This window comes from Canis aureus, chromosome 20 (genome assembly GCF_053574225.1).
Source record: "Canis aureus isolate CA01 chromosome 20, VMU_Caureus_v.1.0, whole genome shotgun sequence".
In the NCBI taxonomy this organism is placed as follows: Eukaryota; Metazoa; Chordata; class Mammalia; order Carnivora; family Canidae; genus Canis; species Canis aureus.
In genome coordinates, this window is record NC_135630.1 from 26,515,784 (window position 1) to 26,532,506 (window position 16,723).

At 39.2% G+C, this 16,723-nt stretch overlaps 1 protein-coding gene across 1 annotated transcript in view; it reads left to right on the forward strand.

The window, feature by feature from the left end:
- The window catches only part of LOC144291376 (uncharacterized), an 83,963-nt gene that overhangs the window by 18,207 nt on the left and 49,033 nt on the right, over positions 1-16,723 (forward strand). The window contains exons 7-8 of the mRNA XM_077860884.1: positions 1,540-1,612; positions 12,657-12,824. Coding sequence (XP_077717010.1) covers positions 1,540-1,612; positions 12,657-12,824 — 241 coding nt within the window. The remainder of the gene's footprint in view (positions 1-1,539; positions 1,613-12,656; positions 12,825-16,723) is intronic.

Below are 16,723 nucleotides of genomic sequence, written 5' to 3' on the forward strand. Positions count from 1 at the left end.
GCTCACCAGACTTTATGAAATGAATACAGAGAACTATATCAATATTAAAATGTCCCAAATTTGAACAATATGAAACTCATTTTTGTTACTCAACTTCCCCACAAACTAAATCCCCTTGCAAATAAAAGCTCATAGAGCTTTTATTTAAAGTCCAAATGCTCTCACTCTCCATTTTATACAATTGGCTCAGTGTCAGCCAGAGGCTTTTACTCAGAGCCAAGGTTCCTATAGCTGCAGCTGTGTCCTGGGATTTCACAGGAATGAGTATAGCTTCTTCAGCCTCTTCAAAGTTGCTTCAAATCTCTAATTAGTTCTAGTCTCCAAGGGGTCAGCAGTCACAAAAGAAACTGTCCACTATAGAAGTTGTCACAAACAAAACTGCGGTACCCCACTTAAGTGACTATGTAATGTCACCTGACACTGCTATCAGAGCACAGCAGATAACTTAGTAGCACCTATGCTGGAGACAGCAAGGACCTGGTCTCAGTCCGGTGGCAAGCCAGCCAGCTGCACCAGCACTGAATCCACGGCCTGTGAATCTGTATGACTGAGCAGAAAGTGCCCATCAATAGTTGTGCTTCCACATATTTAATATAGGTATTCCTTTGCTTTTGCTGTTGTTATTGTTTTGTTTTGGTCATGTGTCCCGGGTCTCCCATATATATTACCTACTTTCTCTCAGAGAGTGACATTTGAGACATTATTGCCTTCTTCAAAAATGTAGATAGGTATTCTGGTTTCTTCATTTCCTTGTGTCTTGTGTCTCATGTTTTGGCTACTTTGGTACAAGATTGTGAGACCACAAGTCTAGAGAAAACTTCTACTCCCAAATTCTTCCAAGTCTGTTCTCTCTAGAACAGGGAAGTACACTCTCCTCTGTAAATGCATGAGGAATGGGATAATGAACATCACCGTACTCCCTTAGTACTATGTTTAACTTACTAGTATATGACGTTTTACTTATTCTGAAAATGGTAATTGTCATCTCTCTTCCATAGACGTTTCATTCCTACCTAGGCAGGTTGAGTTGGGCCAGGCAAAGCAGTAGTTGGCCAGAATCAAGATTCTAAGAAAATAAAATACTGTGATCACAGTAAGAGGCAATGAGTCAGGATTAGTCTTTTGTCAAGAAGTAAAAGAAGGATAACAAAGTTTAGCAAAACTTTAAGGAGATTCTAGATATCACAGATTAAAATAGTCAAAAGTTAGTATTCCAAAGAGTTGCACCATTGAAAAGATAGAACCCAAGCACAAGCCAAAAAGATTCCAAAAAACTTAAATTCAGGACAGAAACTTTTTTAAAAGCTTTTTTTAAAATTTTTTATTTATTTATGATAGTCACACAGAGAGAGAGAGAGAGGCAGAGACACAGGCAGAGGGAGAGGCAGGCTCCATGCACCGGGAGCCTGACATGGGACTTGATCCCAATTCTCCAGGATCGCGCCCCAGGCAAAAGGCAGGCGCTAAACCGCTGCGCCACCCAGGGATCCCCAGGACAGAAACTTTTCTAGTCTCTCTTATTCCTTCCTGCCTCCATAGGATCGGACTACTGGTGTAAGGAGAGAGATTGCAGATGGGAAGGAAGTGGTGCCAAGAGCTGCAGCTGCAAAAAGTCGAGTTGGTTTTGTTTCTTCTAACTTTTCAACTTAAAATTAATACATACACACATTTTAAAAATCAAGCAGTAGAGAATGATACCAAGTGAAAAGTAAATTCTCAGCCTGAACTTGTTCCCCGACTCATTTCCAGCTCCCTGTTTTTAAGTATTTTCTGTTTTCCTGGTGGTTACCACAATACCTCTGAAATATATGTTAATACTTGATTTCTTCTTTTATCTTGTTTATCAACTCTAGATAGCATTTATTGGAAGATGAGAAACTTATTTCTTTGATCCATCCATGTCTATGTTTTTCCAGTTACATTGCTTTGATATTTCTGGTGATTATCATTTTAAAGAGTATACTTAAACTCTATTTTGTTACATCAATTTTAGACAGTATATAATTGATTTCTTGCTATATAAATAAATAGGTGAGAAAAATCTGTGACATTATCTTCCATATCTCTCTGCTGCTTTAATATTCAGACTTCCATTGTTTCATATTATCAGTGTTACTATTAGTCAGATTCTCTTTTACAGTTGTTGTCTTCCAAGCTTTGTTTGTATGTTGATTCTACAAATTAAAATAGCATTTCCGTTATTCCAATGATTAAATTACTCCTTACTGAAGGACTAAATAGCTCTAGTTATTGAGAAAAAAAAGGGTAACCTTAGGTCAGGAAAACTGAAAGATGAATGTTCCAAGTGTCAAGGTCAAATGGGATTCCTTGAACTCAATCTTCAAGACTTTCTATTAAATTCAATTTGGTCGATGATACCTTTATTTTATTTTATTTTTTTAATTTTTTTATTTATTTATGATAGTCACAGAGAGAGAGAGAGAGAGAGAGGGGCAGAGACACAGGCAGAGGGAGAAGCAGGCTCCATGCACCGGGAGCCCGACGTGGGACTCGATCCCGGGTCTCCAGGATCGCGCCCCGGGCCAAAGGCAGGCGCCAAACCGCTGCGCCACCCAGGGATCCCCCGATGATACCTTTAATATACAAGAAATATTTATCTGCCTTTGTTCTTATTTCATAGCCACCTCTTTTTTGGCTTCTTGACTCTAAAGATGTTAGTTGGTTTTGTTTTCTTAATTTTTTTTTCCATTCTCTTGTTTTCCTCAGGAGTCTACTGTTATAATATCTCTTCCACTTGCACCTTTTTTTTTTTTTTTGGTTTATTCTAAATTTTCTGGGTCTTTTTCCCAAATATGCGAGTGATGAAAAAGGTTCATCAGCACTGGTAGCATGATTTTCCACTGTGGTATTAGACCTCTTTCTTGAATGAAAAGATGGATGGCAGGGTCTTTGTACATATAAGCTAGTAGTACTGTTTTAGGGTACATTTCGGTATTTTGTTCATCATGTATCTTTTGAAAATTGACTTCTTTTATTTTTTTTGAAAATTGACTTCTAAAAATATTAAATTAAAATATCATATCTTATTTACTTAGTTTTTTGGTGCATCTCAAATTTTGTGTGCCTGGTTTCACTCACTGCAGTATCTATCTGCTTTGGGACAAGGACCTGGAAGGTTAAATGTAATTTCCAGATATGGTCAGTAGAGGGCAGCAAAGGGTAGTAGAGTGAATACTCAACTGCCAAGGCCTGGGCAAACCTTTTTTCCCTCTTTATAGAGATCAATTAGTGGTAGTAGAAAATCCAGAGTGCCAGAATCAGGATAGAAATTATCCATAATACTGATCCAGGATGGGTATCAAGCTTAGAAGGCAGTGGAAATGTTTAGTCACAAATTCATAGCCTGGTATCTATCAAAGAGATGTGAACCACTGGACATTAGGAGGGGAATCATTAGACTTTCACAGTCCTGACTCTTACTCCGAGCCTGCCTAAAACCTAAGATCTCGTTCTGTAAAGTCCCAGGAGTCTCCTATCCACATTGAGAGCTTTGCAAATTTCCTGTCTGACAGTCAGTTCATGGTACCAGCAGTGGCTCTGGGTTCCACAACCAGCCATTCCTGAGAGAAGAGACAGAGTGGGACATGGGCACCATACATAAACACTGACAGTTGATGAAAAACTCACTTATGTGTCAGTTAAATAATTTGGGAGCCAACCTAAATGGGATGTGGCTTAAAATACATTTTCTTTCCTCTTCCAGAACGGACACATTCTTTAGGCAAGGAAAAATTATAGGACTTTGAAATTAGACAAACTTGACGCTATGAATTATTAGGTATGTGGTTTTCAGTGCCTTAACTTTACTAAACTTCAGTTTCTCCAACTATAAAGTGGAAATAATGATTCTTACCTCACAAACCTGCTGCAAGGAAATGAGATGATGTCCATAAACTGCCTGGCAAAGAACTTGGCAATTTGTAGTTACTCAATTGGCATTACTACAATCTCCCCCTATCTTTGGTCATGGAGAATACCCATGATATTGTTACTATTTCTGAATAAAAAGTCTCATTGTCTCCTATAAGCATAACTAAATCATTTGAAGGATTACTCTGTTAGATATCATACTAAGATTTCTGCGGTATGATCTCATTTAATTCTCATAACAGCCCTATGAAGCAGGTGCTTTTATCACCATCCTGATTTTATAAATGACAACAGTGAGGCTTCAGAAGTGTAACTAGTTTACCCAGTGTCATGTAGGTAGTAAATTATGAGGAAGGATTAAAACTACATAATTTGATTCCCGACCTCGTGCTCTTGCCATTACATAATGTTTTCTGATGTACACATGTAATCAAAGATTTAAAATTTTAAGCGAAGAAATCAAAGAAGAAGTTTAAAAATAATTGGAGACCAATGAAAATGAAAACACAATGGTCCAAAAACTTTGGAATCCAGCAAAATCTGTTCTAAGAGGGAACCTTAGAGCAATCCAGCCCTACCTCAAGAAGCAAGAAAAATATCAAACAACCTAACCTTACACTAAAGAAGCTGGAAAAAGAAGAACAAATAAAACCTCAAACCAGCAGAAGAAATAAAATAATAAAGATTAGAGCAGAAATAAATGAAATAGAACAAAAAAAAAACACACCAAGGTACAATCAATCAGATGAATGAAACCAGGAGCTGGATCTTTAAAAAGATCAACAAAATTGATGAACCTTTAGCCAGACTCATAAAAAACAGAGAGAGAGGGGACCCCTGGGTGGCTCAGTGATTGAGCATCTGCCTTCAGCTCAGGGCATGATCCCAGAGACCCAGGATTGAGTTCCACATTGGGCTCCTTGCATGGAGCCTGCTTCTCCTTCTGCCTGTGTCTCTGCCTCTGTCTCTGTCATGGATAAATAAAATCCTTAAAAATAAGACAGAGAGGGCGAGAGAGAGGACTCAAGATTATAAATGAAAAGGATTTCTGTACATGTCTTTTGCCCATTTCATTATTGGATTCTTTGTTTCTTTGGTGTTGAGTTTAATACATTCTTTATAGATCTTGGACACTAGATATCTGATATCTGATATGTCATTTGCAAATATCTTCTCCCATTCTGTAAGTTGTCTTGTAGTTTTGTTGACTGTATCCTTTGCTGTGCAAAAGCTTCTTATCTTGATGAAGTCCCAACAGTTCATTTTTGCTTTTGTTTCTTTTACCTTTGTGGATGTATCTTGCAAGAAGTTATTGTGGCCAAGTTCAAAAAGGGTGTTTCCTGTGTTCTCCTCTAGGGTTTTGATGGAATCTTGCCTCACATTTAGATCTTTCATTCATTTTGAGTTTATCTTTGTGTATGGTGCAAGAGAGTGGTCTAGTTTCATTCTTCTGCATGTGGATGTCCAATTTTCCCAGCACCATTAATTGAAGAGACTGTCTTTCTTCCAGTGGATAGTCTTTCCTCCTTTATCGAATATTAGTTGGCCACAAAGTTGAGGGTACAATTCTGGATTCTCTATTCTGTTCCATTGATCAATGTGTCTGTTTTTGTGCCAGGACCACACTGTCTTGATGACCACAGCTTTGTAGTACAACCCAAGAATTCTCACAGAGGAAACATAGACATGGCCAACAAGCACATGAGAAAATGCTCTGCATCACTCGACATCAGGGAAATACAAATCAAAACCACAATGAGATCCCACCTTACACCAGTGAGAATGGGGAAAATTAACAAGGCAGGAAACCACACATGTTGGAGAGGATGCAGAGAAAGGGGAACCCTCTTACACTGTTGGTGGGAATGTGAAATGGTGTAGCCACTCTGGAAAACTGTGTGGAGGTTCCTCAAAGAGTTAAAAATAGACCTGCCCTACGACCCAGCAATTGCACTGCTGGGGATTTACCTCAGAGATGCAGATGCAATGAAACACCAGGACACCTGCACCCCGATGTTTCTAGCAGCAATGTCCACAATAGCCAAACTGTGGAAGGAGCCTCGGTGTCCATTGAAAGATGAATGGATAAAGAAGGTGTGGTTTATGTATACAATGGAATATTACTCAGCCATTAGAAATGACAGATACCCACCATTTGCTTCGACATGGATGGAACTGGAGGGTATTATGCTGAGTGAAGTAAGTCAAGCGGAGAAGGACAAACATTATATGTTCTCATTCATTTGGGGAATATAAATAATAGTGAAAGGGAATAGAAGGGAAGGGAGAAGAAATGGGTAGGAAATATCAGAAAGGGAGACAGAACATGAAGACTCCTAACTCTGGGAAATGAATAGGGATGGTGGAATGGGGGGTGGGTAGTGGGTGGGGGTGACTGGGTGGTGGGCACTGAGGGGGGAACTTGACAGGATGAGCACTGGGTGTTATTCTGTATGTTGGCAAATTGAACACCAATAAAAATAAATTTATTTTAAAAAGAAATGAAAGAGGAGAAATAACAACACCACAAAAATATAAAGGATTTTAAGAGAATATTATGAAAAAATTATATGCAAACTAATTGGACAACCTAGAAGAAATGGGTAAATTCTTAGAGACATTATAACCTCTCAAAGATGAGTTGGGAAAAAATAGAAAATTTGAAAAGACTGATTATCAGCAATGAAATCAAATCAGTAATCAAAAAACTACCAAAAAACAGATGGCTTCACAGGTAAATTTTACCAAAGATTAAGGGACACCTGGGTGGTTCAGCAGTTGATCATCTGCCTTCAGGTCCTGATCCCAGAGTCCTGAGATCGAGTCCCACATTGGGCTCCTTCCATGGGGCCTGCTTCTCCTTCTGCCTGTGTCTCTGCCTCTGTCTTTCTCTGTCATGGATAAATAAATAAAATCCTTAAAAAAAATTTTTACCAAACATATAAAGAAGAGTTAACACCTACTTTTCTCAAACTACTTCAAAAAACAAAGAATGAAAGCTTCTATGTATTCTATGAAGTCAGCATTACCCTGATACCAAAACCAGATAAAGACACTACAGAGAGAGAGAAAGATAGAGAGAGAGAGAACTACAGGCCAATATCTCTGATTAACATACATGCAAAAATCCTCAACAAAGTATTAGCCAACCAAATCCACCAATACATTAAAAAAGTCATTTACCATGATCAAGTGGGATTTATTCTTAGTATGCAAATGTGATTCAATATTCACAAATCCATTAACATCATACATATCATCAACAAGAGAAGGGTAAAAAACCATGATCATCTTAATAGGTGCAGAAAAGCATTTAAAAGTACAACATCCATTCATGATACAAACTCAACAAAGTAGGTTTAGAAGGAACATACCTCAACAGAATGAAGACCTTATGTGAAAAACTACAGCTAATGTCATACTCAATGGTGAAAAAGTGAGAGCTTCTCCCCAAGATCAAGAACAAAACAAGGATTTCCACCCTCACTACTTTTATTCAGCATAGTACTGGAAGTCCTAGCCCCAGCAATCATACAAGAAAAAGCAATAAATGGCATCCAAATGGGTAAGGAAGAGGTAAAACTTTCACTATTTGCAGGTGCCATGATACTATATGTAGAAAACCCTCAGGATTCTACCAAAAATGGACTAGAACTGATAAATGAGTTCAGGAAAGTCACAGGATACAAACCAATATACAGAAATCCACTGCATTTCTATACACTAATAATGAAGAGAAAAAAAGAAATTAAGAAACAGTCCCATTAACAATTGTACCAAAAATAATAAGATACCTAGAAATAAGCTTAAACAAGGGAGTGAAAGACATTATATATATATATATATATATATACTGAAAAACTATAAAACATTGGTGAAAAAAATTGAAGACAACACAAATGGAAAAATATTCCATGCTTATTGATGAGAGAACAAGTATTTTTTTTTTTTTTTTTTTTTTTTTTTTTTTTTTTTTTAAAGATTTTATTTATTTATTCATGATAGTCACAGAGAGAGAGAGAGAGAGAGAGAGAGGCAGAGACACAGGCCGAGGGAGAAGCAGGCTCCATGCACCGGGAGCCCGACGTGGGATTCGATCCCGGGTCTCCAGGATCGCGCCCTGGGCCAAAGGCAGGCGCCAAACCCCTGCGCCACCCAGGGATCCCGAGAACAAGTATTAATAAAATGTTCCATACTCAAAATAATCTACAGATTTGATGGAATCCCTATCAAAGTACTAATAGTATTTTCACAGAACTAAAACAAGTAATTCATAAGCATGTATGGAACCACGAAGACCCCAAATAGCCAAAGCAATCTTGAAAAAGAAAAAAACTGGAGGTATCACAGTCCCAGATTTCAAGATCTATTACAAAGCTGTAATAATCAAAACAGTATGGTATTGACAAAAATGGACAATAGATCAATAATACGGTATTACTGGCATAAAGATCACCTTAGAGTATCTCTTTTATTTGATATTTAGGGTGAAAACATAGGTGTTTGGTGAAATAGATGAAAACAGACCCGGGCAGCCCGGGTGGCTCAGCGGTTTAGCGCTGCCTTCAGCCCAGGGCATGATCCTGGAGAACCGGGATCGAGTCCCACGTCGGGCTCCCTGTATGGAGCCTGCTTCTCCCTCTGCCCCTCTCTCTCTCTCTCTCTCTCATTCGGTGTCTCTCATGAATAAATACATAAATAAAGTCTTTAAAAAAGAAAAAAGACCCCATCATTATTATTCTATTTAGAGCTCATTCATCAAATTAAAATAAATCACAATGGTATTATGGAAGAAATTAAGCTTTAGCTATTACTGCAAAGGTAACTGTGACCTGGTAAAAGAAGCTCCCTTTATCTTAGACAAACTTTTCTCTCCTTTGCTTTACTACAAGGAGAAGATACTATCAAACACTGTATCTTTCTCAATTAATTCCTTAAAACCAGTGACTCACAATCCTGGTTACATGTAAGAATCATTCAGAGAGCTTTTTCCAGATCTGATGAATCAGAACCTCTGGGGGAGGCAGTTTCAGAATGAGTGCCTGAAAAGCCTCCCAAGTGAGTCTGATGCATATCAGAATTGATCAACAGGACGAGATTCTAAAAGGAGAGAAGTTTTCCCGGCCTCTAAATCTCTAACCTCTCTGAAGGGAGATGCAGAGAATGGAACATAATCTGAGAATTGGGGAAGGTACAGAGATAAGTCTGCCTATATTTTTTACCTGAAATAGATTATTTTTTACCTGAAATAGATTTTGACAGGTACTTGATGGGAGGCCAGAAAGTGTTGCCCAATGAGCCTCCATGGTACTAAATATAGTCAAGCATGGCCAGACTAGCACTTGTCCTTTAAAAATGGTGAGAAAGGGGTGCCTGGTGGCTTACTTGGTTAAGTTTCTGACTCTTGATTTCGGCTCAGGGTTATGATCTCAGGATCATGAGACAGAGCCACAGGTCAGAATCCACACTCAGCACCATTTGTGCTTCTTTCTCTCTCTCTCTCTCTCTCTCTCTCTGCCCCCACCTCTTGTGCACATGCACTGTCTCTTTATCTCTCTCTCTCTCTCAAATACATAAAATATTTTTTAAAAACTGAATAAAAGTGGTGAGAAGCCTGGAGGCCACTATCTACATGCCACTTCTGTGTTAGTTTGGTTTTAAGATGAGAAGCCTTAATAAAGTCTAAAAGGACTACCAGGACTTGTGCTCTCACCTCTACCTAATTTACAGGCCAATTTCACTCTCCTGTACCTTCTGCCTGTGTCTCCAATCCAGCAAAGTCTTCCATGTTTCTGAAACATCAGTTAGTCACATTCTGTCCCTTCAACTGACAAATGTATCTTCCCTCCCTTCCTTCCTCTTTCTCTCTTCTAAGTAATCCCAAGTTATTCTTTAAAGGTCATTTCAAATGAGCTCGTCAAAGAAGCCTTCCTCTCCATAATTGAAATCAGGTGTCAAGCCCCTCCCTAAATTTCTCACCTCAATCTTTAATTTTCCTCTGCAGTACTTTCCAGAGGCTGTGTTAGGCAGTTATTGATGACATTCTCTGTTTAATATCTGTCTTCCCCCCTCCTCACTTAAATCCTGGTTTTGTGAGAGTTGGGCCTGGCTCCCTGTTGCCCAGACCTATCAAGTGCCTTTCTCCTAGTACAGGTTCAAACACTATCCGTTGAATGAATAAAGTAAATAAGAGAAAGACTATTTTATGTCATGCCTTTTTCCCTGTCCATCCCTGCCAGAAAACTATTTCATTCACTTGTTCAATACAGAATTTTTTGATTCCTCCGATGTGCCAATGTTTGTGAGAATTTAATGATAAGTCAGACATAGACTCCTTCCTTGAGGTCCATAGAGTCTAGTAGGGCATAAAAGATAGGTTTTCACATGCCTGTTACAGGAGCCTGTAAGGGAAACCACAAACTTTGTCTGTAGGATCAAATTTCTGTCCTCCACAGTTGTCAAAGAAAGACACTGTCCATGGTGGGAAGAGTGGGGATGGGGGGCCCTCGCAGGAGGCTGTGTGACCTCCTGAGTCAGTTGGATTTGAATCCTTCATATTATGTCACGGCTGCTTGGATTCAGAGTCCAACCTGTATGCACAGGAGCCTCCTCATCTGTAAAACCATCAGTTTCCTAGTGGAAAGGGAACACTGTCTTCATGTAACATGTTTTTAACAGGCTCCTGTAGGTGCTTTGACACTGAAAGAGATGTCCAGGTGGCAAATCAATGGTTAGTATCACTAACCATTAGGGAAATGCAAGTGAAATCCACAGTGAGATATCACACTACACAGCTATCAGAATAGCTAAAATAAAAAATGACAACACCAAATGTTCATGTGGATGAGGGGAAACTGAATGACTCACACAGTACTGGGGAGAATGTGAAATGGCACAGCCATTCTGGAAAACAGTTGGACAGTTCCTAAGAAATAAAAAATAAAACTATAAAAAAACAAAAAACAAAAACAAAAACAAAAAAACATACCTAGCATATGACCTGGCTCTTCCCATCCTGGGCATTTAGCCCAGAGAAGTGAAGACTTCACGCTGACACAAAAACCTGTACACAGATGTTTATAGTAGCTTTATTAGTGACAGCCAAAACCTGCAGACACTTCGAACTCCTTCAACAGGTAGTTAAGCAAACTGTGATACATCCATATCATGATGTACTACTAAGGGACACCAGGAAATGAACTGTGAATACTTGCAGCCATCTAGATGAATCTCCAGTTACATCAAATGGGAAAAAGGAAATCCCCAAATTTCATAAACTATGTGATCCCATCTGTATAACATTCTTGAAATGGCAACATTATACACATGGTGAACAGATTTGTGATTGCCAGGGATTAAAGAGGTGGTGGAGGGGGAAAGAAATTTGTGTGGTTGTAATCGGGGAATAGGAAGGACCCTTGTGGTGATGCAAGTGTCTCTGGAAGACTCCATCTGTAAAAAAACTGATGTCATCTCTCTGTGTTATTTATTACAGCTGCAAATGAATCTACAGTTATCTCAAAATAAAATGATTACTTTTAAAAAGTCAAAACTTGGAGGCCAAGATAAGGAAACCAGTATGTCAGTTTGGCAGTTACAACATGAGCTTTGAATATGTGACATCATAATGGCAGTGACCGCGGACCGCTGCGGAATCTTCAGGCTTCAAGCATTTGACAGTACTCTGCCAAGTGCTGTAGACTCACTCGATTTCCCGTCCCGCGAATTGAAGAGAAAAGGATGTTCCCGTCAATCAGAAAGCACGCTGAGCTTACAGGTGGACATTCAAGGCTTCAGCGCATGAGGTAGTCTTCTGATCCACTATTTCTGACCATCCAAACAGACCGGCAATAACAGGAACTGTTGTTTTCTTTTGTTTCCTCTAATACATAGAAACTAATTAGTAACTCCAGCACCAGCTTCCTGAAAAGCTGCTCCTGTTCATAAGATTCAGTGCTGCTGAGCAGAAGGGAGCAGGCTTTATACATCCTTGGGGGAGGCGGAGACACTTTCTTGGCTCCATGAGAGAGCCAACTCTCTCTCTCTGTGAGACAGTTTTCAGTGGGTCTATGAAAATACCTGTCCTAGTTCTGAAAGAATTTTTACACTCTGCTCAATTGAGTTGTTTTATTACCTATTTTGACCAGGAAGTCCTGTCAGAGCTCAGCCAAGTAATAGCTAAACTCTTGTGTTCAGAAACTTTCTGAGGTTTCCAATATTTTTGTTGATCTTTGAGAATTTTTACCCCAATTTTGAATATTGAATTAGATAAGATGGGGGTCAACTTCCAGGATCTTCAGTTATCTTCATTTTATCTTAACATAAATATTATTACATTTATATTATATTATATTTTATAATATATTATTAAATATATTATTATATATTTTATATTAGGCCACAAGTTGTCCTGTTTGTTGTTGTTGTTCATTCTCCTTCTTGTAATCTGCTCTACCTTTGGCTTCTTGGCTCTCGCCTACCTAATGGCTCACAATTAGCTCTGCAGCTTTCTCCACCACACCTCTAAGTGTTCGCATGCCCAAGGGCTTTGTCCTTGAAACTGTCCTCCCTCTGCATCAGTTTCCCAAGTGACCTCACCTCTTTCTATAGCTTTCTGTAACTCAGGGATCCTTGATTCTGAGCTCTGGAGCTCTGCTTTGGGGGTTGAGACTACATTTTAGTGTTGTGTGAACCTTGAAACTTGGCATTAAACTATATTGTGTATTTGACCAGTAACTAACTGCTCTGTGTTTGATGTCTTGCAGGAAGAGCTCGTCTGTGGAGGTGGACACCCACAGCGAAAGCACTACATCATCTGAGGGTGCCACTCGTACCTTGCTCATCCATGGCCCCGTTGAGCTCAAGAAAGGCTGGAGGAGGCAGAAGTGGCAGCTTTTCTTGTACAGCGATTTATTACTGATGTCTAATACCAAGTAGGTGTACCATGTTTCATGCTCTTGTGAATCTCAAAAAAATTGCATTCCCATTAACCCTTACTATACGAAAACATAACATTTTTTCCCTTTTGTGTTTGCCAATGCTTGAGTCCTTCATTCCATGAGTACTTCTGGAGGTCTTGTTTTGTGTCATGTCCCTGCAGCAAATACAATTGACAATGTGACAGACCAATGTCTCTCCTGCCTGGGACTTACAAATGATAAAATAAGAGGGGGAATGATAATGATTAGTGCTGCTGATAGAAGGTGGATAAGGGGCTGTGCGGAGAGGGTGGGAACGTGTTAGAGAGGAATAGTCTAGGAGGGCCTCTCTGAGGTGGAGCATTAAAACCAAATCTATGAGAGGAGAAGCAGCCACATTCCCAGACAATGTGCCTGAGCCATCGAGGCTGAGGGACTTGCAGGTCTACGTGGGTACAACCTGACCCTCAGAGAGAGGGGCTCAGGGAAGCCTGATTTGACTAGAGCCCAGAGCATAGGCCATGCTATCAGATATGATACTATGCTCAGGGGTCTAGTCACTCAGGGTCTTCACAGGCCATGGTAAAAAAGTGGAAATATTTTGCCAAAGGATTTGTAATTAGGGGACTGACCAAATCTGATTTATATTTCCAGCAAATTTTTCTGACTGTTGCTAGATAATAGATGGATGGGTAAGCAAGAGTGGAATCAGGGAGAGTAGTTAGGGGAGGCAATAGTCCTGATGGATGGTATCAGGGCTCTATCTTAGCAGTTTAGTAAAAAGGAAAGATGGAGCAGGGTAGCCCGGGTGGCTCAGGGGTTTAGCTTCACCTTTAGCTCAGGGCATGATCCTGGAGACCCAGGATTGAGTCCCACATCAGGCTCTCTGCAGGGAGCCTACTTCTCCCTCTGCCTGTGTCTCTGTTTCTCTCTCTCTCCTCTCTGTGTTTCTCATGAATAAATAAATAAATCTTTTAAAAAAAAGATGGAGCAGATAGATGGAATGTAGGAGAAAGAATTGACTGTGTGCATTTTCCTCTCAACCCTGAACACAAATGCATTGAATATCCAGTCTAGAACATGATGATTGCTCAATAAACGTGTGGGAGCAGGTCATGGAAGGTCACCTGTTTACTTACTCCATCTCTGTTTGCATTATTCACAAAACGTGGAAGACCAAGAACACTCCCACAAACAAAATATCAAGAAGTTTTTTGGTCATGAGAAAAAACTAACTCCCTCTTTTTTTTTACTGCTTTCACCCTAGATCTCAGTTATGCCATGTCATAGGTACGACATGCTAGTAATAATTTGGCAAAATGATATACTCATCTGAGTTACATTAATAACAATTTATCAGGGGCTTACTACATGTCAGATATTATGCTAAAAACTTTATGTACCTAATTTTGTCCAACCTTACAATGACCCTGTGAGATGGGAGTATTTTTATATTGGAGAACCTTGATGCTCAGAGGTCTAATGGATCTGCCCAGGTTACCATATTAGTAATGGACAGAGTCTACATTTGAAATCAGGTCTATTTATTTCAAAGCACAGGCTTTTATTCACTATGTGATGCTACCATTTCTATTCTCTCTTTTTTCCTGAATTTCATACAACATTCCATGAACACCTAGATTCTTTCATTATTGAAATCAACCCTTCCTTTACATTGAGTGAACAACTAACTCCAATCTGCTTGGTAAGAAATAGATCAGAATGCTTAGTGAATTGAAAAATGAAGCAAGTATAGCTATCAAAAAAATCAGAGTCAAAGATAGTAGTAAAATATATTTGAGACTAGGGAAATTGCCCATAGATGTAACCTTGAAGGTGGTGATGTCATAAGGAGGACAAAGAGAAAAGGAATGTCCAGGCCTTGGCATGAGGTCCATATGAAAGACTCTCTTCCTCCTGATAGAAGGCCAAGTCATTATTTTAAAAATGCAGACTAGTTACCATTCTCTTTATTTAACCAAGGTGAGTATGGGAGACCAAAATATGTGGGATGCATGCTGGGAACCACACTAGGAACATCACAGATGCCTCACCCACCTGGGTTTCTCAGTGATTGAGCATCTGCCTTTGGCTCAGGTCGTGATCCCTGGGTCCTGGGATCGAGTCCCACATCGGGTTCCCCACAGGGAGCCTGCTTCACCCTCTGCCTATGTCTCTGCCTTTCTCTGTGTATCTCTCATGAATAAAGAAAATATTTCTCACAGCCCTCCAAGGCCCATATTTTTTATCATCCACAGGCTGCAGAGATGAAAATGGGAACAGAGGAAGTCTCAGAAATGGTCCAGTCATACATAGGGAAATCATGCAAGAGGTTCCAACCCAGGCCTGCCTTCATCAGAAGGCCATGTTCTTCCTTCCATACCATGTTGTACCCTTCCATCCTTAGCCCAAGAGACATGCTAACAAATAGCAAACTCATTTCCTGGTTGTTAGGACCTTGCAGACCACTCATATTCAATTTACAAGGGGAATATGTTCTTCTTCTTTTCTTTTATCTTTGTAATTATTATAGCATTAGGGACAGGAGAAGACTTTCCTTTTCTTACTAGAACTATTTATTGTCCTGGGTGCTGCTTACCTCTCAGCCGGTTTTACAGAGCCTATGATGTTCTACTAAAAAGATTTTTATATAAAGATAGTGTTGTTTTTCCACTAGAGAGTTGCATCTATTGAAGGGCTGAATTTTTATTTCGAATGGTTCATTATGACAAAACAAGTTGAACATTTTTCATCTTTCACATATTGCTTTTGAGATATGTCCTTATGTCTACTCAAGGGTTTTTATGTGACAAAATCTTTATCAATTTATTTGTTAATGTTCTTTGAAAGAGACTCAGTTCCCAAAAGATTATCTTATATACTTTATATTATACATTGATAATATTAGAAAATGTAAGTGATCACAGGCATGTTAATTTCATATTTAACCCAAGGTCTTTGATATAGAGAGAACACAGATTTTTAGAATTCTGAGTTCGGGATATCATCATGGTCAGGTTCTGGTAAGAGCTCTTTTTCTGCTTGCACGCGGCTGCCTTCTCACTGTGTACCCCAAGGCATGTCCTCAATGCATGTATGTACACACATACAGATCTCTCCCACTTCTTACAAGACCATCCATCTTACTGGATTAGGACCTGACCTTGATGATCCCATTTAAACTTAATTACCTTCAAAAGCTCTAGCTCCAAACATGATGATACTGGCAGAGAGGGCTTTATGGTAAGAAGGTGGGAAAGCAGTGGGAGGGAGACACAATTTCATCCATAGCAGTAGCAAGCAGCACTTAATGCTTGCCACAATCTTTAGAAAACTACTATGAGATCATTCCCATAGTAAATATTTTGGTATATTTTTGATCACTGTTAATATGAAAAAATTTACCTTTTTTTCTAGAAGGAAAAAACTAAGAAGAAATAGCCCCTGAAATAAAAAAAACATATTTCATCCCTGTCATGCCTTGGTCTTACATGGAGGAATCAATACCCTCAATCAATCTATTCAAATGAATAATCTGAGTTTAATGCCTAATTTTTACAATTAGCCATAAAAAAGGGGGTAGGCTGACCCAGGTTCCATTTTACCTCAGCTCAGCCTCAGGCTTCAGCTGGAGACTCTCTCATCTTTAGGTTGACACTACAGAATTTAACAGAAATTGAATAGTTGATTAATTTCTACCTATTTTTCAGTCAGAATTAGTGAATTTTGGCTTGTGTGTAATAATGAGGGGAATTAAATGTCTGTTTCTTCACAAAGAAATTCTATTTCTCTTGTTGTACAAGATGTTACTAATAGTGAAAATTGGGGATTTTTCTCACTTCTTTCATACACTAGAAACTTGTGTTCACAAGAATTGAAGTCAAATGGAATCTTCCTTATCATTTTTGGTATTC